General features: G+C 47.0%; 1 protein-coding gene across 1 annotated transcript in view; it reads left to right on the plus strand.

The window, feature by feature from the left end:
• The window catches only part of LOC137537858 (mucin-5AC-like), a 343296-nt gene that overhangs the window by 286912 nt on the left and 32136 nt on the right, over positions 1-24248 (plus strand). Inside the window, exon 31 of the mRNA XM_068259808.1 lies at positions 20543-20574. Coding sequence (XP_068115909.1) covers positions 20543-20574 — 32 coding nt within the window. The remainder of the gene's footprint in view (positions 1-20542; positions 20575-24248) is intronic.

Raw genomic sequence — 24248 nt, forward strand, 5'->3', positions numbered from 1 at the left:
AAATACCCGAACCACGTCATATCTCCGCCATTTGTCTGTGGGTTTAGCTTTGGGTAGGCAGGCAGGGTAGTTCGCTCTCCAGCCACGCTAGCCAGGGTCCCCCCCAGTCATTGTGTGTCGCTGCTGGGAACAGTAGTACACCGCTCGCTCAGCCACACTATATATAGCATTGTTTACTGCCACTGTGTACCTCGCTCAGCCACGCTATATATATAGCATTGTGTTTTCTGACACTCTGTGTACACGGCTTAGCCTGACTAATATAGCATTGTGTGTACTGCCACTGTGCACCTCGCTCAGCCACGCTATATATAGCATTGTGTGTACTGCCACTGTGCACCTCGCTCAGCCACGCTATATATAGCATTGTGTGTACTGCCACTGTGCACCTCGCTCAGCCACGCTATATATATAGCATTGTGTTTTCTGACACTCTGTGTACACGGCTTAGCCTGACTAATATAGCATTGTGTGTACTGCCACTGTGCACCTCGCACAGCCACGCTATATATAGCATTGTGTGTACTGCCACTGTGCACCTCGCTCAGCCACGCTATATATAGCATTGTGTGTACTGCCACTGTGCACCTCGCTCAGCCACGCTATATATATAGCATTGTGTTTTCTGACACTCTGTGTACACGGCTTAGCCTGACTAATATAGCATTGTGTGTACTGCCACTGTGCACCTCGCTCAGCCACGCTATATATAGCATTGTGTGTACTGCCACTGTGCACCTCGCTCAGCCACGCTATATATAGCATTGTGTGTACTGCCACTGTGCACCTCGCTCAGCCACGCTATATATAGCATTGTGTTTTCTGACACTCTGTGTACACGGCTTAGCATGAATAATATAGCATTGTGTGTACTGCCACTGTGCACCTCGCTCAGCCACGCTATATATAGCATTGTGTTTACTGACACTCTGTGTACACGGCTTAGCCTGGCTATATAGCATTGTGTGTACTGCCACTGTGCACCTCGCTCAGCCACGCTATATATAGCATTGTGTTTACTGCCACTCTGTGTACACCGCTCAGCCAGACTATATACCGTTGTTTACTGACACTCTGTGTACACCGCTCAGCCAGACTATATACCATTGTTTACTGACACTCTGTGTACACGGCTCAGCCTGACTATAAAGCATTGTGTGTACTGCCACTGTGCACCTCCCTCAGCCACGCTATATATAGCATTGTGTTTTCTGACACTCTGTGTACACGGCTTAGCCTGACTATATAGCATTGTGTGTACTGCCACTGTGCACCTCGCTCAGCCACGCTATATATAGCATTGTGTTTACTGCCACTCTGTGTACACCGCTCAGCCAGACTATATACCATTGTTTACTGACACTCTGTGTACACGGCTCAGCCTGACTATAAAGCATTGTGTGTACTGCCACTGTGCACCTCGCTCAGCCACGCTATATATAGCATTGTGTTTACTGCCACTCTGTGTACACCTCTCAGCCAGACTATATACCGTTGTTTACTGCCACTCTGTGTACACCGCTCAGCCAGACTATATACCATTGTTTACTGACACTCTGTGTACACGGCTCAGCCTGACTATATAGCATTGTGTGTACTGCCACTGTGCACCTCGCTCAGCCACGCTATATATAGCATTGTGTTTTCTGACACTCTGTGTACACGGCTTAGCCTGACTATATAGCATTGTGTGTACTGCCACTGTGCACCTCGCTCAGCCACGCTATATATAGCATTGTGTTTTCTGCCACTCTGTGTACACGGCTTAGCCTAACTATATAGCATTGTGTGTACTGCCACTGTGCACCTCGCTCAGCCACGCTATATATAGCATTGTGTTTTCTGACACTCTGTATACACGGCTTAGCCAGACTATATAGCATTGTGTGTACTGCCACTCTGTGTACACCGCTCAGCCAGACTATATAGCATTGTGTTTACTTCCACTCTGTGTCTGCTGGGCCTGGGAACAGTAGTACACCGCTCACCCGCCACTGTATAGCATTGTGCTCTGTGTCGCTGCTGGGAATAGTGGTACACCGCTCACCCGCCACTGTATAGCATTGTGCTCTGTGTCGCTGCTGGGAATAGTGGTACTGTATAGCATTTCTGTACTGCCACTGTACTGCTGCCAGTCAGCGTGTACTGTAAGGATAAGTGAAATGAGGAAGAAATCCGGTGAAAGAGGAAGGGGCAAGGGAAGAGGTGTTTCCCCTGACGGTTCACGTACAGGCCACAGGGGAGCACCCAAGAAAACCCACTCAATACCGCCCATGTTGTCCAGGACAACAACCCTCACAAATCCAAAAGAACAGGACCAGATAATTACTTGGATGACCTCTCAAGCGTCCAGCAGTGGGTTAAGCAGCACCAGCACATCACGCACGAGGTCCGAGTCCTCAGCCAGTTACAAGGAGCCAGTGGGCACAAAGCTGACACAACCGGCAGCGACACCACGCACACAACTGCCAGATAACCAGTCCTATGAATTACCTCAGGACACAATGGGGTATTCGCAGGAGCTATTCCCAGCCCAACAAACTTCCACCTATGAAAGGTCAATGGAGGAACAGCCAGAAATGTTGTGCCCGGATTCACAACCATTAACTGTGGGAAATTCACTGCGCACTGAAATACAAGGCGAGTCCGAGGAGGACTCGGAAACCCAAATCCCAGAGCAAGTTGGGCAGGAGGGGTTGCAATTGCAGGAGGTCGGCCGACAAGATCTGGAAGACGACGTTGGAGTGAGCAGCGCAGAGGTTGTTCTGGGGAGCTCTACTCCACGGCGGCGGCCCCCCACAATGACATATGACGAGTTTGAGGAGATGGAAGAGGAGGGTATGGACAATGTGGACAGAGACCCAGATTTTATTTGTGAACGAGAACATCGCCGTCGTAGCAGCAGCACAGATGAGTCTGTTGAAGAACCCACTGCTGCACGAGTTCGCCTTGTGCCACAAGGTAGGCGGCGCGCAATTTCAGGCACCACAAGCGTGGAAGTTCAAGTGAGAGGCAAAAGAGGAGGAAACAGAAATCGCCAGCAAGGAGGCAGGTGCTCCAAAGTCTGGGCTTTCTTTGAAGACTGCACTGAGGATGTTACCATGGCGATTTGCAAGGTGTGCAAGACTCGCCTGAGCAGGGGGAAAAGTATTAACAACCTCTCCACCACCAGCATGAGCCGCCACATGCTATCCAAACATCCCACTCTGTGGGCAAACGCGGCAGGACAGGGTACCAGCAACACTGCCTCCCTTGGGTTCACCAGACTCACCACCAGACCCGCCTCAGCAGCAGCAGTAGCCCAGCCATTGCGTGGTTCACAACATTCACAAACATCAGACGACGCTGACACTGTCACTTTCCGGAGTAGTGCTCTTGAGGTCTCCCAGTGTTCATCAAACACAACAACCAACAGCCCTTCCGTGTGCAGCGCTACGGTTCAGTTGTCTGTGTCGGAGATGTTTGAGCGCAAGAGGAAATTGCCAGCAAATGACCCCCGGGCCGTGGCAGTAACAGCCAGCATAGCCAAGCTTCTGGCCTGCAAAATGCTGCCATATCGAGTGGTGGAGACAAACAGCTTCAAGGGCATGATGTCAGTGGCCATCCCACGTTACGTGGTTCCCAGCCGCTACCACTTTGCGCGCTCTGCAGTGCCTGAGTTGCATGAGCACGTGGTCAGCAAAATAACCCGAAGCTTGAAGAATGCCGTTGCCTGCAAGGTTCACCTCACCTCTGACACTTAGACGAGTGCGTTCGGACAGGGTCGATACATCTCCCTTACCGCGCACTGGGTGAACCTTGTGGAGCCTGGCAGCGATTCCTCACCTGCTACGGCGCGGGTGTTGCCCACGCCGCAAACAGCTGCACCGCCGTCCCTCCCACTGGATAACAACAGCAGCACCTACCTCTCTGACTCCTTCTCCTCCAACGCATCTCAAAGCTGTACCTCATCCGGAAACGCTAACCCAGCAGCAGTAGGATCGTGGAAGCAGTGCAGCACAGCTGTTGGCATGCGTCAGCAAGCGTTGCTGAAGCTGATCTGCCTTGGGGATAAGCAGCACACAGGGGAGGAAATTTGGAAGGGAATAAAGGAACAGACGGATTTGTGGCTGGCACCGCTGGACTTGAAACCGGGCATGGTTGTGTGTGATAATGGGAGTAATCTCATTCGCGCTTTAAGGTTGGCTAAGCTGACACACATCCCTTGCCTGGCGCACGTGATGAACCTGGTAGTTCAGCGGTTCCTGAGGACATACCCAGGCGTGGCCAATCTTCTGTTGAAGGTGCGTCGAGTGGCCAAACATTGTAGAAATTCCAGTACTGCTTCGGGGGCACTCGCCAAGATGCAGGAGCGCTTCAATCTCCCCCACCATCGCTTGCTGTGTGATGTCCCTACGCGCTGGAATTCTACGCTGCACATGCTAGCACGCTTTTGTGAGCAGAAGAGTGCAGTGGTCCAGTACATGACGGCGCAGTACCGAGGCGCATCCGGACAGCTGCCAAGCTTCTGTGGATCCGATTGGGCCAACATGTTGGACCTCTGCCAAGTCCTCCAAAATTTTGAGCAATCCACGTTGCTTGTGAGCAGTGACAACTCTTCAGTCAGCATTACCATACCACTGCTGTGTTTACTGAAGAGGTCAATGTTGAAAATCAAGGAAACAGCTGTCATGATGCAACTGGGGGAATCTGAAGGAGAAAACGATCAGCGTGATGGTACCAACATCAGGCCATCCGCCTCAGGGAACGCTGGCCCCAGCAGCTATGACGAAGAAGAGGAGGAGGAACAGGAATTTCATGCCACCACTGACGAGGGCCAGAGCGGTGCACGTTGGACTTCCACAATTCAACGCGAATGGTCAGCAGAAGCAGACCAGGAGGAAGGTGACGACTATGATGCATCACAACAACTATCACAACGCTCACAAGAGGATGATGAGGATTCTGGTAGGACTCTGGCACACATGGCTCAATTCATGCTAGACTGCATTGAACGTGACCCACGCATTGTGCGCATTCTGGACAACACCAATTACTGGGTTTATACGCTTCTGGATCCACGGTACAAACACAATGTTCCAAAACTGCTTGAAGAAAGAGTCAGACAGGTCAAAATGGAAGAATACCAGCAGGCCCTTGTGGAGACTTTAGAGAGGAGATTGACATCCTCCCCCTCCTCTAGCCAGTTGTACGCAGACAGACTGACTTCCGCAAACCCAGGACGACCAGGAGGGCAGCAAACAACGCAAGCCGCAGCTAGTGCCCAAAAGGGAACGGTATCGGCAGTGTCCTTGGAGTGGGAACATTTTCTGACACCCATGCAGCAGCAGCCCACTGAACAGCAAGCGTGCAGATCCACCTCCAACACCGATCGCCTGGAGAAGATGGTCAAGGACTACATGTCAGATGACGTAGCTGTGTCGAACAATCCATCTGCACCCTTCAACTATTGGGTATCGAAGCTAGACACCTGGCACGAACTGGCAATGTACGCAATAGAGGTGCTGGCTTGCCCGGCAGCCAGCGTTATGTCGGAACGTTGTTTCAGTGCTGCCGGAGGCATCGTCACAGATCGGCGTATCCGCCTCTCCACAGAAAATGCAGACCGTCTGACTCAAATTAAAATGAATCAATCCTGGATTGGAAATGACTACGCAACACTCCAGGACCCCAACCAAGTAACATGACCAATGAACATCTGGGATGGTGTAGCATTTCCGGTCCCTGTTTATTGAACCTCTCATCTGTATTACATTTATGACTGCATGGCGGCAAAAAGCATTGCTGCTATATCCGCACGCTTTTTGTCCTCATGCAAGGCCTAGGTTGTTGTGTCTCAAAAACCGTGGCCTTCTCCTCCTGCGCCTGCTCCTGTTCCATCACGTCTGCTGCTGCTGGGTTAGCGTTGCCGCGTGGTCCCTGTTTATTGAACCACTTATCTTTATTACATTTATGACTGCATGGCGGTACAAAGCATGCTATCCGCACGCTTCTTGCCCTCATGCAAGGCCTGGGTTGTTGTGTCTCACAAAGCGTGGCCTTCTCCTCCTGCGCCTGCTCCTGTTCCATCACGTCTGCTGCTGCTGGGTTAGCGTTGCCGCGTGGTCCCTGTTTATTGAACCACTTATCTTTATTACATTTATGACTGCATGGCGGTACAAAGCATGCTATCCGCACGCTTCTTGCCCTCATGCAAGGCCTGGGTTGTTGTGTCTCACAAAGCGTGGCCTTCTCCTCCTGCGCCTCCTCCTGTTCCATCACGTGTGCTGCTGCTGGGTTAGCGTTACCGGTCCCTTTTCCTGGAACCTCTTATATGTATTACATTTATGACTGCATGCCGACAAAAAACATGTTACCTGTGCAAAGAAAACAGACATTTCCCGCATTTAAAAGACAGTTTTCCCTTTGAAACTTTAAAATCGATTTTCTCAAAAACTATAAGCTCTTTTTGCTAATTTTTTTTCCTCTTGTACCCACTCCCAAGGTGCACATACCCTGTAAATTTGGGGTATGTAGCATGTAAGGAGGCTTTACAAACCACAAAAGTTCGGGTCCCCATTGACTTCCATTATGTTCGGAGTTCGGGTCGAACACCCGAACATCGCGGCCATGTTCGGCCTGTTCGGCCCGAACCCGAACATCTAGATGTTCGCCCAACACTAGTCATGTCACTGACTGACCTCAGAGGAGCTCACAATCTAATCCTACCACAGTCATAGTCTCATGTCCTACCATATTATTATGTATTTATATTTAATAGCACTGACATCTTCTGCAGCACATTACAGAGTACATAGTCATGTCACTGTCACTGACTGTCCTCAGAGGAGATCACAATCTAACCCATGTCATATGTATGGTAATTAGAACAGTACTTTATATTAAAGGAGGGGGACTCTATGCAAAGTTTTGCTGGGCAGCAGAGTCTCGGATTTACAGTGCTGCTAAGTTCATGTACATTTGGTCCTGTTCATGATACATCATGACCACACAATCAAGTGATGTGTGGGCCCCAGGTTGAAATGTATCATATGACTTTGCTGTGGCCCTAAAATGGTTCATTTCTGTCTAGTGCATGCTCTCTGTCTTGCTCAGTCGCACTTTACTGCACATGTGTGGTCCTAGCTGCGACCAATCATGCCTCTGTGGCAGGGAGCGTTCTGCAATTCGCTAACACTGTAACTGTGCTTGCACGGAATGTTGCCAGCCACAAGATTTCGATCAGTGGCCCTCCTGGGACTGCACATGCACTCTGGCATGTGACTGGGCTGGATCGTGGACTCACCTGTGGGAGAACGGAGATGATCAGGAGGGCAACGATCAAGCAGACGGACTACAGGAGGCTGGAGGAAGCTCCAGGTAAGTATAAATCTGTTTCCTTTAAAGGACAACTGTAGTGAGAAGAATATGGAGGCTGCCATATTTATTTACTTTTAAACAATCTGGCAGTCCTGCTGATCTATTTGGCTGCAATAGTGGCTGAATCAAACCAGAAACAAGCATGCAGATAATCTTGTCATATCTGACAATAGTGTCAGAAACACCTGATCTCCTGCATGCTTGTTCAGGGTCTATGGCTGAAAGTATTAGATGCAGGGGATCAGCAGGATAGCCAGGCATCTTGTATTGTTTAAAAGGAAATAAAGATGGCAGCCTCCATTTTCCTCTCACTTCAGGTGTCCTTTAAAGTGTCCCAGTGAAAGGAAAAAAAATCTATTTTACTTAACTGAGGCTTTCTCCAGCTCCTCATAACCTTACAGGTCCCTTGGTTTTCTCCCAGTCTAATATGTAGTGCTGCTGTCCCCTTCCAAAAGCTTTCCCACTAGACCATTCTTGGGCTACTGCACATGCGAGGTCATGTGCCTCCTCAACCATTCTCCCGCTGCTGGGAGCATTCGTTGCATAAGTAGAATGCTCCCAGAGATGGCAGCACAATCAAGGAAATGTTCGGCCGCAATTGTGCACTAGCCCATGACTTTTAGAGGGGGATAACATCATAGCATCACAACGGAATGGATCAGGTGGAACCAAGGGACTTGCGTTGGAAAAAACACGTTGGTTAGGGACGGGAGGGGGGCGGTCAGATGACAGTGGGCCTTGGGTGGAGAAAAGTACAAATCAGGCCCTGGTAATGTGGTGCCCAGAACTGGATTCCATATTCCAGATGTGGCCTTACTAGAGAGTTAAACAGGGGCATTATTATGCTAGCATCTCAATATTTTATTTCTCTTTTAATGCATCCCAAAATGTTATTAGTTTTAGCTGCAGCGGCTTGGCATCGAGTATGATTATTTAACTTGTTGTCGATGAGTACTCCTAAGTCCTTCTCCAAGTTTGGTGTCCCCATCTGTATCCCATTTATTTTTTATGGTGCTAGACCATTGGTACGACCAAAATGCATAACTTTACATTTTTCAACATTGACTTTAATTTGCCATTTATGTGCCCATATAAACATCCGATCCAGATCCTGTTGCAATATGTCACTATCTTCCTGAGAGTTGATGATTCTGCACAGTTGTGCATCATCTGCAAAAATAGCAACATTGCTTTCTACTGCATCTACTAGATTATTAATAAATACATTGAAGTGCATTGGACCCAGTACTGACCCTTGCGTAACCACACTGCTAACAGTCACCCATTTTGAATATGATCCATTGACCACAACTCTTTGTTTTCTGTTCATTAGCCAGTTCCCTATCTACGCACACAGACTCTTCTCCACTCAACAGTCCTTGCATCCTCAACTTTTGCACCAGACTTTTGTGGGAAACAGTGTCGAAGGCCTTTGCAAAGTCCAAGTATATCACATCTACAACATTCCCAATATCCACATTAGTGTTCACTACCTCATAAAAACTAAGGCTGTTAGCCAAACAGGACCTGTCTTTAGTAAACTGTAACAAACGTTGGAGAGGCAGCCGCGGTGAACAGCGCTACCACCGCAGCTGCCTCCATCTCCCTATTTAGCAATGTATCCGTGCTTTAGGCAGCTAGCACGCCGAGGACGGGTCTGTCAGTTGCACATAGGGTTGCTTTGTCGCGTGCCTGCGCACACAGACAGGACCTTTATGCAGGGAGGAGGTGCGTCAGCTGAACGGCCGGCCAGCTGACGTCAGAGGAGCCGCTCGCCGCTCCTCATTGGCTGATAGGAGGGGGCGTGCCAGAGTGGTCTCCTCTGCTTCATTAGCCTAGCTGAATTACTCGCAACTTGTCTGCTGTTGCGAATACTTCGTGTTAGCGCTCAGACCCTTAGATAGTTCCGGTGTGCTTTGATCCAGGAGGAAACCTGGGATTTCACACAAGATAGGAATTGTTTGATAGCCTTAAGATTATTCATTACTGTGTTGTTATTTGTGCATGACTCTGGGTCGTTCTGACTACTCTTCTGCTTAGTGATTCTGTACCTCTGCCCATCTGATCTTGCTGCCGACTCTGCTTGCTTATACCTTCCTGTCTCTGCCTTCCGATTTTGTACTGCATCTGTCTGTCTGTTGCTGAACCCGATCTGTCTGATCACTCTACTCTTACCAGAGGGCCCTTGACTCTGGTGAGGGGCACTGTACTGTTAGTACCCACCAGCTCCTCTGGTGAGGTATTGCCAAACCTATCAGTACTACTGTTGCACCAAGCACACATTGCTATTTGTTGTCACATCAGCTTCTGATATACCAGTATTATAGGTGATTCTGCAGATCACCATATAATCAGGTATATATCTGCATTATAGGTGATACTGCAGATCACCTAATAATCAGAATTCTGTTCTTTGCTGACACAAATCGTTACATAAACCCATGCTGATGCTGAATAATAAGATTATTTTCTACTATGAAGTCTTGTATAGTATCTCTTAGTAACCCCTCAAATAGTTTGCACAACTGATGTTAAGCTTACAGGTCTATAATTTTCTGTATCTGATTTTTTGCCCTTCTTAAAGAGAATCTGTAACCCGAAAACCTCATATAAATAAACATACCAGCCTGTAGGTTTTCATCTCCTGTCCCCCTCTGTCTCCCCAACAGGATCCTGGCCCCCAAAAAATAGTTTTATAAACTGTTTTTGTAAAAAAACAAAAAAAGAGACTCAGAGCAGGGCTATCAGTGTAACCTCCTCCTGTCTGTAAACAATTACAGCCACTTCCTCTTTGGGCCAACAAGCCTGACAAAGGAGAGTAAATTTGATTTATTACAGCAATGGAGCAACTAAAAAAGGCTGCAGTAAGCAGAGCACTTTAAAATGGATATAGGAACTATTAGGATAGTAGAAAAAAGGCTGAACATTTTGCTACAGAGTCTCTTTAAATAATGGGAAAACGTGGGCTGTACGCCAATCTGCCAGTTGAAAGGGAATCTCAAAAAATAAGATAAAGGGGTTTATCAATAACTGAACTTAATTCCCTTAGGACCCGAGGATGCATGCCACCCGGGCCAGGTGCTTTGTCTATTTTTAATTTATTTAGTCCTGCCTTCAATTTTTCCTGCATTAAGTATTTAATATTCCTTTTTTTATTCCTTGACGTTTTGTTTCCATATGGAATATACTGTATTTACTACAATATTGATTGAGAATAATTTTAAAATCTTGCCAATTCCCTTCAGTGTCCTTCCCTTGTAGTACATTATCCCAGTTCACCAAACGTAGTGCCTGCCTGCGTTGATTGAACTTTGCTTTTCTAAAATTCATAGTTTTAGTATTCCCGCTGCCTCACGGCCTATCAGTCACCAGATCAAACGTTATCTTGTTGTGATCACTATTTCCCAAATGTTCTTGAACCTGCACATTTGATACATTATCTGGTCTATTTGAAATTATCAAATCAATTCCCCCTAGTTCAGTGATGGCTAACCTTGGCACTCCAGCTGTGGTGGAACTATAAGTCCCATGAGGCATTGCAATACTGTGACAGCTCTAAGCATAACTCGGGGAGTCAGAAGCATGATGGGATTTGTAGTTTTGTCACAGCTGGAGTGCAAAGGTTAACCATCACTGCCCTAGTTGGTTCAGTTACCATTTGAGTCAGGTAACTGTCTTGTAGTGTGCCAGAAATCTGCTGCTTTTACCAGAATGGGTAGCCTCAATACTCCAGTCAATGTCTGGAAAGTTGAAGTCACCGATAACTATGACCTCATTTTTACTTGCAGCTTTTTCAATCTGCTGTAGTAATTGCAGTTCTGCAGCTTCATGAATATGTTGTGGCCTGTAGCATACCCCAATAAGAAATTGGCAAAAGTTATTTCCACCATGAAAATTTACCTAAACCGACTCCACATCTTCACACAATCTTCATCCATGCCATCATTCATGACAGCTGTAAAAGAACTATTAACAAAGAGACAAGCCCCTCTACATTTTTCCCTGCTCTATCCTTCCTAAACACATTTTATCCCTCTAAATTCGCTATCTTATCATGGCTTTCATCAATCCATGTCTCTGTTATTCCCACAATGTCATAGCCTTTGTCAATCAAAATGAACTCTACAGGGGTTGGACAAAATAATGGAAACAACTTGAAAATCAACAAAATATATTTTAACATGGTGTAGGTCCACCTTTTGCTGCAATTACAGCCTCAATTCTCTGAGGTATTGATTAATACAAATTGTGAATTGTTTCCAAAGGAATTTTAGCCCATTCTTCAGTTAAAACACCCTCCAGACGATGGCGGCAGAAATCGACTTCTTACTTGAATCTCTAAAAACGACCATAAATGCTCAATAATGTTGAGGTCTGGGGATTGTGGTGGCCAGATGAGATGCTCAACTTCATTAGAATGTTCCCCGTGCCATCCTTTAACAATTTTAGCTGTATGGATTGGGGCATTATCATCTTGAAAGATGGAATTCCCCCTCTGGAAACAGTTCTTGAATCATAGGATGAACTTGGTCGCCCAAAATTCCTAAATAGTCTCGGCTGTTAATTCTTCCATGAAGGGAAATCATTGGCCCGGAGGATTTCTAAGAAATAGCTCCCCAGATCATCACAGAACCCCCGCCATATTTTATGGTTGGGAGAAGTCAGTCTGAATGAAATGCTTCTTTCGGCTGTCTCCAAACATACACGCAGTCGGAGATCGGAAATAAGGTAAACAATGATTCATCAGAGAAAATCACATTTTTCCATTGCTCGAGGGACTAATTTGGGTGGTTTCTACACCGCTCTAAACGCTTTGAAACATTTGTCTTTGAGAGCAGAGGTTTTCTAATTGCAGTTCTTCCATGGAATCCAGATTTTTGCAGCTCCCGATGAACAGTTTTTGTAGAAACTGGGTTCTGTAGGGCTTCATTCAGCTCTGCCGTGGTCTTGCAAGCTTTTCTAACAATTTGATTTAGAATCCGACGGTCTCTTAGGCAACTTAAATTTTCGGCCACAACTGTGCTTCGCTGAGGACATTTTTCCTTCTCTTTCAAAGGCATTCATTACTTTTGAGACAGTAGCTTTTGAAATGCCAAGCATTTGAGCAGTTTCTGTTACAGTAGCGCCTGCCATACAAGCACCAACAATTTCGCCTCTTTGAAAGTCTGAGAGATCTGCCATTTTTATAAATTATAACCAACTTTGGTTTAAATATCTTTAAAAAACAATTATTTTAATTAAACATATCAAATAACAAAAATAATAAACCCAAAAAAATTAACATATGTCAAGTTCTGATTGCTTAAAACATGTTCAAACAGTATGATGCCAAAATGTTAGGTGTTTCCATAATTTTTTCCAACCCCTGTAGTTCGTCCATTTTTTTTGCAAGGCTCCTAGCATTTTTTACCATGCACTTTATATTTTTACCACCACATATTTCAATTTTGGTTACATGAAATGGGCTACTTGAAGTTTTACCATCCTCCTTACTCTTTACACTGCCCCCACCCCCCCTCTCCACCCCCCATAATGTTAGGCTCCCACTGTCTTTTTACCTTATCTTGTTCGCATATTGAGACTTTAGACTCCTGCCTCTCCCCAGATCCTAGTTTAAAATCCCCTCCAACCGTTTAGCCAACCTCCCCCAATGCAGTGGACTTGTACCCACTATTCTCCATAACATATGTAGCAATTTTGGTAGCAATATCATATATGGGGACTTTGGTATCCACTGCCAAAGTTGGCACGAAATTACACAAAATCATGCGTAATTACGAATGTGTAACGATTGCGGAATTATTTCCGTGGTCAGCGCACAGGACGCGCGCCGACACTACGGAAATCCTCCACAAGCGTGTAATTAGAGAGAACCCAGCTATGGTGCTATGCACCTGTAGAGGGAGATTCCCAACGGCAGATGGAGCTGTGGAGTGCAGACGAACACAGCCTCTGCACAGCCACAAGTCAGATGGGAATTGTACGAGTTGAAGAGCAATGCAGGGCTGGATAGCCCTGAAAGAGAGAGAGAGCATAGAGACAGAATCAATGTGTGTCCACCAATCTAGTCGCCACCCAGCGACGGTGAACACACATCAGCAGAAACAAAGTATGAACGCAATCGCAACACTGGCGATTGCCAACAGTGACACAAGATCGAGCAGGACAGAGCACGAGAGTAGCAAGAGGGCACAGAGACAGAATGTATGTGTGTCCACCAATCTAGTCGCCACCCAGCGACGGTGAACACACAACAATGGAAATGAAGTGGGAACGCAATCGCAAGTGTAGCGATTGCCAATAGTGACACAAGACCGAACTATACTGAGCACAAGTGTAGAGAAAGAGCACAGAGACAGAATGTATGTGTGTCCACCAATCTAGTCGCCACCCAGTGACGGTGAACGCACAACAATGGAAACGAAGTGGGAACGCAATCACAAGTGTAGCGATTGCCAAAAGTGACACAAGACTGTCAGACAGAGCACAAATGCAACAAGAAAGGCATAGCACATAACAACGATCAAAACAACAAGGAAAATAAGAAATGCTAGCTAAACGCGAACACCGCACTCATTCGCAACAGCGAACGCGGTTGCTACTGGTAGTCCCATCTGTCTGTCTTGTCTGGTATGAACGCTTGCTGTAGGCTCGGTGAGGTAACCGTTTAGCAAGCGTTTGCATTCTCTATTTTCATGTTTGTGTTTAATTGGTTAGTTAGGGTGGCATGCTTATCACTGGGCGTCTAACGCGCGGTAATCGTGTTGATCACCGCGCCTTAGATGCCCAGCGATAAGCATGCCACCCTAACTAACCAATGAAACACAAACATGAAAATAGAGAATGCGAACACTTGCTAAACGGTTACCTCACCGAACCTACAGCAAGCGTTCGTACCAGACAAGACAAACAGATGGGACTACCAGTAGCAACCGCTGCTCTGGCTAGCACCCCTAAGGCAGAATACAGAAGGAACCACCGCTGCTTCCGCTAGAGCGGATGCGATCCAGACAGACAAACAGATGGGGCTACCAGTAGCAACCGCTGCTCTGGTTAGCACCCCTAAGGCAGAATACAGAAGGAAGCACAGCCACTACCACTAGGGCGAATGCAATCCAGACAGATGGAGCAGCCAGTAGCAACCGCAGCTCTGGCCTACACTCTCAGACAGACAGAACGATTTCCTGTTGACCACCGCTGACGACAAGACAATCGAGACAGAGAGACAGAACAAGGCAATACAGATAATACAACCTGACTGCACTAGAAGGGATGCCTAGTGCAGTCCCAAGGAATACTCTAAGATAATCTTTAGCAAACAATAGCAAGGCTGACACTCCAGGAGAGTTTAGCAGGAACAAACCATCATGACCAGCAAGGAATTCTGGGAGCAAAAGGTATTTATACTGCAAGCCATCGAAGGAGGCAGCTAAACAATTTGCATGACAAGTATATGCAAATTCCTCATCAGCAGAGCAACTCTGAAAGTTGCAAAGCGAAGACAGGTCTCTTTTCCAGAGACCTGCAGCACTCAGACCTAAGGAATGGTCAAACAGCTGTCTGCCTGTGCAGACAGCTGAGCGGATCATTACAGAATGATTACACAAAATCAATTCAATTAACAATTTGTAATTACATATATACATAATTGCGAAAATGTACGCGAAATTTCGCATAATCATAATTAGCAGATTACGATCATTACTAGCCGATCTTACTATCTTGCCCCCCCCCCCCCCCCCCCTCTCACTGTGATACAATGTAGAGTCTGAAGTAAAAGCTTTATCTCTCACCATTGCTTCCACATGAAAGATGAAGGGCTCTGCATTGTATCACGGGGAGGGGGGGGGGGGGGGGGGACAGCTAGCAGCGGGCCCCTGTTGAGATTGTGATAGATGAGAAGAGGGTCAGAGCAGGGGCATTTCTAGGTTCCTAGGAGATCCGGGACGCCCCTGGGCACCAAAAGGGAATGAGTGTACGGCACCGCGTAGCGTGCCGTGGCAAAAATGGGCATGGACATGCCATGTGAAGTGGGCGTGGTCATAGGTGGGGCCAAATGTACTTGAACATAGTAGTGGCGTAACTTAGGCAGTATTTCATATATATAAGCCCCTCACCTGGCTTATGTCTTGCCTTCGGCTGGCTGGCCTATGTGCTGTACTCGGCTGGTGGTGATGCTGTGCTGGCTTGGCTGGTGGTGATAATGTGCCGGCCTGGCTGGCGGTGATGTTGAGCCGGCCTGGCTTTGCTAGGTGACTTGCTGGGGCTTTGCTGGGCTGGGCAATTTGCTGGGGGCATTTTGTGGGGCTTTGCTGGGCTGGGGGCTTTCCTAGGCTTTGCTTGGCTGTATGCTTTGCTGGGCTGGGACCAGGAGGCTTTGCTAGGCTGGGGGATTTGCCTTGCTGAGGGCTCTGCTTTTCTGAGCTGGGGCCCTGCTTTGCTTGGCTGTAGATAGGTAGCTTCCCCCAGAATAGGTTAGATAGGCAGCTTCCCCAGTATAGATTATATAGGCAGCTTCCCCCAGTGTAGGTTAGATACGCAGCTTCCCCCAGTGTATGTTAGATAGGTAGGTTTCCCCAGTATAGGTTAGATAGGCAGCTTCCCCCAGTGTAGGTTAGAGAGGCAGCTTCCCCAGTGTAGGTTAGATAGGTGGGTTTCCCCAGTATAGGTTAGATAGGCAGCTTTCCCCAGTATAGATTATATAGGCAGCTTCTCCCAATATAGATTAAATAGGCAGCTTCCCCCAGTATAGATTAGATAGGCAGCTTCCATCAGTATAGATTAGATAGGCAGCTTCCCCCAGTACAGATTAGATAGGCAGCTTCCCCCAGTATAAGTTAGATAGGCAGCTTCCCCAAGTATAGATTAGATAGGCAGCTTCCCCCAGTATAGTTTATATAGGCAGCTTCCCCCAGTATAGGTTACATAGGTAGGTTCCCCGAGCGAAGGTAAGATAAGTAGGTTCCCCGAGCGAAGGTAAGATAAGTAGGTTCCCCGAGCGAAGGTAAGATAAGTAGGTTCCCCGAGCGAAGGTAAGATAAGTAGGTTCCCCCAGTATAGGTTAGATAGGTAGGTTCCCCCAGCGTAGGTTAGATAGGTAGGTTCCCCCAGCGTAGGTTAGATAGGTAGGTTCCCCCAGTATAGATTATATAGGTAGCTTCCCCCAGTGTAGATTAGATAGGTAGGTTCCTCCAATATAGGTTATATAGGTAGCTTCCCCCAGTATAGATTAGATAGGCAGGTTCCCTCAGTATAGGTTAGATAGGTAGGTTCCCCCAGCGTAGATTAGAAAGGCAGCTTCCCCCAGTGTAGGAGGGGGCACTGAGCGGAGCGGCGGGGGGGGGGAGCAGGCAGTTAACTCACCTGTCTTCAGATCGCCACAGGCACAGCTTCCATGTGCTTCCAACTTCCTCCCTGCAGCATTCCTTGCATTGGTAACAGCACCCCCTGTGATGTCATCACAGGGTGCGCTGTAACCAAGACAATGGACGCCGAGGGGAGGAAGTCGGAAGCACATGGGAGAGAGAGAGGGAGAGAGGCAGCACCCCTTTCTTTCCTGGCTATAAGTGGAGAGATTTAGGACTGACTTGCATATAAGGTGACCCCCTACGTTTTTACACTGTGAGTCAGTCCTAAATTTCTTGAGTATACATGGCAGGCCCGTTTCTAGGGCTGTGCGGCCCGTGCCGCTGCCCTGAGCGCTATTGGGAGGGGGGCGCTGTAATGGAGGGGGGAGCCGCAGCCGCAGGGAGGGCAGCCTGACCTCTCCCTCCCTTCCTCTCCCCGTGCCGCCCTCCGTGCTCCCCCTTCCGAGTGCAGAGTGAGCGAGCAGGGAAGCGCTATGTACAGCTACTTACCTCCCTGGTTCCAATCGCCACTCACTTAACGCTGAGCTTCTCCTCTCTGCATAGCCGGGTATACACACGCTGCTTCCTGTTTAACAGGAAGCAGCGTGTGTATCAGCGTCTATGCAGAGCAGGAGACCGGCAGCAAGTGAGCAGCGATTGGAACCAGGGAGGAGGTGAGTAGCTGTATATAGCGCTTCCCTGCGCGCTCACTCTGCACTCCGAGGGGGGAGCACGGAGGGCGACCCGGGGAGAGGAAGGGAGGGAGAGGTCGGGCTGCCCTCCCCGTGGCTCCGGCTCCCCCTCCATTATGGGGGGTACCTACCTACTTAAACTATACTGGGGGCAGCTACCTATCCAACCTATACTGGGGGGCAGCTACCTATCTAACCTATACTGAGGGGCACCTACCTAATCTAACCTATACTGGGGGCACCTACCTAATCTAACCTGTACTGGGGGGCAGCTACCTATCTAACCTATACTGGGGGGCAGCTACCTATCTAACATATACTGGGGGGCACCGACCTAATCTAACCTATACTGGGAGCACCTACCTAATCTAACCTGTACTGGGGGCAGCTACCTATCTAACCTTTACTGGGGGGCAGCTAGCTAATCTAACCTATACTGGGGGGGCAGATACCTAATCTAACCTATACTGGGGGGCACCTACCTAATCTAACCTGTACTGGGTGGAAGCTAGCTAATCTAGCCTATACTGGGGGGCAGCTACCTAATCTACCCTATACTTAAGGGCACCTACCTAATCTAACCTGTATTGGGGGGCAGCTACCTATCTAACCTATACTGGGGGGCAGCTACCTATCTAAACTATACTGGGGGGCACCTACCTAATCTAACCTGTACTGGGGGCAGCTACCTATCTAACCTATACTGGGGAGCAGCTACCTATCTAAACTATACTGGGGGCACCTACCTAATCTAACCTGTACTGGGGGGCACCTACCTAATCTAACCTGTACTGGGGGGCCGCTACCTATCTAACTTATACTGGGGGGCACCTACCTAATCTAACCTGTACTGGGGGCAGCTACCTATCTAACCTATACTGGGGGGAAGCTACCAATCTAACCTATACTGGGGGCACTTACTTATTTAACCTGTATTGGGGGCACCTACCTACCTAGATAACCTATACAGGTGGCAACTATACTGGCTACCTATATTGGAAGACCCTACCTAACTAACCTATACTGGGGGCACCTACCTATCTAACATATGCTGGGGGCAACTATACTGGCTACCTAAATTGGAGGCACCTACCTAGCTAACCTGTACTGGGGACACCTACCTATCTAACTTATACTAGGGGCACCTGCCTATCTAACCTATACTGGGGGCAACTATACTGGCTACCTATACTGGAGGCACCTACCTGGCTAACCTATACCAGGGGCAACTATACTGGCTCACCTATGCCTGGCTACCTATACTCGGGGGGACCCATAGCTGGGTACCTATACCGGGGTACCTATTCCTGGCTACCTATACTGGGGGACCTATACTGAGTGCAACTAGACCTGGCTAACATATACTGCGGGCACCTATACCTGGCTCCGCGGGGGGTTCAATTTTTACACCCTCGCCCTGGGTGTATTTTAGCCTAGAAACTGCACTGATACATGGCTCTAGTGATGGGCGAACACCTGGATGTTCGGGTTCTGGAAAGTTCGCCGAACATGGCCGAGATGTTCGGCATGTTCGGGCCGAACCCCGAACTTTCCGAACATCCAGCTTTTGGGGGCCATATGGGGTCGCAGGCATAAGGGGGGAGCATGCCCCGATCGCGGGGGGGGGGGTCGGAAATTCCCCCCACCCCCTCCGCTAGCGCTCCCCCCTCTGCCCGCTTCCCCATTCAAAAGTTTAAGCAAAGTACCTGTAGTGGATGGCCTGGCAGTGGGCGGCACTGTGGAGTGAGGAGGAGGAGTCCGAAGAGTGACGAGTTGAGGGAGGCCGGGCAGCGGGCGGTTCAGCGGAAGTACCCTTGTGGTACTTCCGCCCTTTCTCTGACCTCACGCCCGCTGCCCGGCCTCCCTCAACTCGTCACTCTCCGGACTCCTCCTCCTCACTCCACAGTGCCGCCCACTGCCAGGCCATCCACTACAGGTACTTTGCTTAAACTTTTGAATGGGGAAGCGGGCAGAGGGGGGAGCGCTAGCGGAGGGGGTGGGGGGAATTTCCGACCCCCCCCCCCCCCGCGATCGGGGCATGCTCCCCCCTTATGCCTGCGACTCCATAGGGGGGCAGTATTCGGCCGAACAGGGCCCTGTTCGGCGGCCATTAGAAGTTCGGGGCGAACCCGAACTTAAAAGGCCGAACACCATCAGGTGTTCGGCCGAACGCGAACATCACCCGAACAGGGTGATGTTCTGCAGAACCCTGAACAGTGGCGAACACTGTTCGCCCAACACTACATGGCTCCAGTAAAGGTTAGATAAAATTAGCTTATTTAGCCTGAAGAAAGGGCACCTTAGAATACCTAATTAACATGCATAAGTATATAAGAGGGCAATATAAAAGCTTGACAGATGATGTTTTGTCAGTAGACTTGGGCAAATGACTACAGGGCTGGATCTACTAATGGAGGAAAAAAGTTTTTGCCACCTATTTAGAAAGGGGCTCTTTAGAGTAAGAATTTAGGATGTGGAATGTCTTGCCACAGGAAGTACTTGTGGCAAATTCTATGTCTGTATTGAAAGGGAGCCTGGATGCTTTCCTTGCATTGAAAGACATCCATTGCTATAATTCCTGTCAATGTTAATCCAGGGATTTCATCTAATAGCAATTTGGAGTCAAGAAGAATTTTGTTCACTTTTTAGGCAAATTTGTCTAGTAAGGGTTTTTTGACTTCATCTGGATTTGCTGGGTTATGTGAGGATGCAGGCGGGTGTTGTGCCATATTTTCTGGTTAAACATGATGGACAGATGTCTTTTTCAACCAACCAACCAACCAACCAACCAACCAACCAACCACCCACCCAAACTATTGGAAAGCCAAACTAAAAACAACAAAATACTGATCTTAAAGGAAGAAATTGTGTTGATATATTCAGAAAACATGTACAGTGTACCAATACCTATCATTAATCATTACTATTACCTAATTCCTATACCAGTGATGGCTAACCTTGGCACTCCAGCTGTGGTGGAACTACAAGTCCCATGAGGCTTTGCAATACTCTGACAGCCCTAAGCATAACTCGGGGAGGGAGAGGCATGATGGGATTTGTAGTTTTGTCACAGCTGGGATGCCAAGGTTAGCCATCACTGACCTATACCAATCATTAATTCAAATATTTTTTTTTTCTCTTCAGGTGTTTGCATTTATGAGGGCGCTACATATGAGGTGAGTTATTCTTAAGGTGGCCACTACTGATCCAATCTTTTTCATCCAATTTTACCAAATCTATGTAGTATAAGGGTAGATTGAGTGAATCTCTTGAATGGATAATTTAGGCAGATCCCTTATATTACATGGAAATGGTAAGATTGGATGAAAAAGATTGGATCATTAGTGGCCACCAGCCCCCCCCCCCCCCCCTCCAATTATACTCTCTTCAATCATATGCTTCTAACCCTGTGTTTCTCAGAGATCACTTATGTTAGATTTACTTGTTATTATTTTACTTGCTGACTACATTTTTTCGCTAATGTTAGATAATGTGGCAGAAAATGCCTTCACTCGCGCATCTCCCTTGTTTCCCTTTTTGGCAGCCCTATCCATTAACCTTTTCTTATTTCACTATAAGGGCCACGTAAAAGTACCATGCAATAGCCACCAAGAACGGCTTGTTCTTGGTGGCTATTACAGGGGATCGATTGGAGAAGGGGAACATACATTCCCCAAACCAATCGAAGCCCCTGTGAATGAATCAACATGTCTCCAATCATAAGGCATGTTGATTCATAAAAGTGAAAGTATTTAGTAGTAAAGAAAAAAAAAAAGTACACTTCCTGGAAACTTTGAGGAGAATGTACAGCACCATATAGTGGTCAAAAAGTAATATTAACCATTTCAGCCTGCAGGTATTTTTCACCTTATGCATCATTTTCACCTCCCATTTATTAACTTTATCACTAATTACCACAATGAATTAATCTATATCTTGTCTTTTTCCGCCACTAATTAGGCTTTCTTTGGGTGGTACATTTTGCTAAGAATTATTTTTTTCTAAACACATTTTAACAGGAATATTAAGAAAAATGGAAAAAAATGCATTATTTTTCTGTTTTCGGCCAATATAGCTTTTGAATAATACATGCTACCGTAATTAAAACCTATGTATTTTATTTGCCCATTTGTCCCAGTTATTACACCATTTAAATTAAGTCCCTATCACAATATATGGTGCCAATATTTTATTTGGAAATAAAGGTGAATTTTTTTCAGATTTGCGTCCATCACTATTTACAAGCTTATACATTTAAAAATGTTTGTAATTTACCCCCTTCACATGCATATTAAAAAAGTTCAGACCCTTAGGTAACTATTTTTTTTTTTAATTGTAATTTTTTTTCATTAAAATTTTTATTTGGGTAATTTTTGGTGTGTGTGTGTGTGTGTGTGTGTGTGTGTGTGTGGGGGGGGGGGGGGGTAAACAGTTAATTTTAAATTTAATAGTGTGTGTTTATTTCATTAAAAAATGTATGTGTTAGAATCAGCTTTGCTGGCCGTGTTTCCCTGGACATTTGGTTGGTTTCTTATGCAGGTTGCATAATGCAGTCCAGGGAAAAGAGGCCTTTTTTGTCAGCGTGCTGCTGTGGACTGATTTGCATCCACTTGTCATGAAAATTACTTGTCTGCTTCCTTGGAAGGTTTTCAGTATATATGTCACTTCCTCCCAGAGTTCCTTGCTCGTCATAAGTTCTGTTTGATAGACTCACCTTGAGCCTCAGCCTGGATTGGATTGTCTATATTCTAGTGTAGTTTATTCTTGGGGAGTGCTCCTTGCACTCCTATTAGTGCAATCAAGTTTGTGTATATTTGTACTGCCTATTCTGTCTTGTCTTGTCCGTGCGATTGTACTGTCACCAGCGGTGGCTGACAGTGAATCATTCTGTCCTGTTCTTAGATCGCATTCACCCTAGCGTTAGAAGCGGTGGATCTCCCTGGTCTGAATCTTGGAGTATAACCTTAGCTGCGGTTGCTAATGGTTACTCCTTCAGTCTGTCTTGTCTGGAACGAACGCTTGCTGTTGTCTGGTGTGAGGCAACCGATTAGCAAGCGTTCCCCTCTTGTCTGTATCTTGGAGTATAACCTTAGCTGCGGATGCTACTGGTTACTCCTTCTGTCTGTTTTGTCTGGAACGAACGCTTGCTGTTGTCTGGTGTGAGACAACCGATTAGCAAGAGTTCCCGCTATCTGTTTGTCTTTGTTCTCCGTGTTAGTCAGGGTTGGTACGTTTTGTCACTGTTGCGCTTAACGTACGGTGACTGTGCAGTTAACGCCCTTGTCACTGTTGAGCATAACTTGCGGTGACCGCATTTAGCTACTCCATTTGTTATTTTCCTTGGCCTTCACATTGTACCTATTGCTGTATCTTCCTTTATGCTCTGTCTTTACTCAGTCTTGTATCTCTGATAGCAATCATCTCTTGTGCGATTGGTCTTCACCCTCTGGTTTGTTTGATATGTCTATCGTCGCCGGGGGCCGACTAGATTGGTAGACATTCATAGTCTGTTTCTGTTCCTGTCCTCTACTATCTTATCTTGTTTCTGTTTGCTCTGTTCTGTTTCAAGTCGTGCAATTCCAATCTGACATCTGTGGTTGTACAGAGAACCTGCTTCTCTGTACTCCACAGCTCCACCTGCTGGTTGGAATTTCCCTCTGCATATGTGTTTGCACATACTGGGTACACTTCTTCCGTGATTGTGGGGATTCCCATCTGCTTCAGCGCACCTGGAGTGCGCTGTCGGTGAAAGTCGACCACAGATCATTACAGTATGTAGATGTAGTTTTACTATTTTGCCACAAGATGGCCACAATCAATTTTTTTTTTTTTTAGTCCTAGAAGCGAGCACTCTCGCTTCCAGGAAGTATAAGGAGGACGGGAATTTTTTTTTTCTTCAAAAAGATTGCGGCTTCCGTCGATCTTTCTATCGGGGACTTAGATCAATGAATGGGAACTATGTTTCCATTCATTGATCTCTGGGCTAATGACGGGCAGCACGGAAGCGTGCAACAGCACGCAGCAGCAGCCTTTTGGATGTGACAGTCAGGTCCAATCAGCTAAAATGGTTAAAGTGGAAAAAAAATACATTTAATATTTATTAAAACCCTAGTAACCACTTGAGGACCACAGTGGTAAACCCCCTAAAAACCAGGCTGTGTTTTGCATAATTGGCCACTGCAGCTTTAAGGCCAAGCTGCAGTACCACACAACACAGCACACGAGTGTTCCCTCCCCCCTTTCTCCCCACCAACAGAGCTCTCTGTTGGTGGGGTCTGATCACCCCCAATGTTTTATCGCAGTGCTGTACATGTAAATAGACGGCGATCACGCCATCAAACAGTCTCCTGAGTGGCAGCAGAGACTGAAGAGGGGGCGGAGCTTCGCCTCCGAGCAGGAGATGCGCGCACAGCCTGTACGCGATCTCCTGCAAAATGCAGCCCCAGGACTTGATGCCAATTGGCGTTAGGTGGTCCTGGGGCTGCCACCGCGACCATGCTTATTGGCGTGGGGCGGTCTTTAAGTAGTTAACACCCCCTCATCCCCTATAGCTATCAAACAAACATATGAAAAAAAATGATTTAAAAAAATACCGTTTAAAAAAATACATGAACAGGGTCTAAGTTTCTCATTTGTATGTACGGTAATTTGGGTATATTAGTATTATGTAAGCAAATACAGGCTTGTAATTATTGATAGAGTAGAAACAGAAAAAAGAATGCACCTTTATTTCCAAATAATATATTTTCGCCATACATTATACTAGGAACATAATTTAAATCTTGTGATAGCTGGGACAACTGGGCAAATAAAATGGGGTTTTATCTATAGTAACATTGTTTATTTTAAA

The sequence above is a fragment of the Hyperolius riggenbachi genome, chromosome 11, assembly GCF_040937935.1.
Source record: "Hyperolius riggenbachi isolate aHypRig1 chromosome 11, aHypRig1.pri, whole genome shotgun sequence".
NCBI lineage: Eukaryota > Metazoa > Chordata > Amphibia > Anura > Hyperoliidae > Hyperolius > Hyperolius riggenbachi.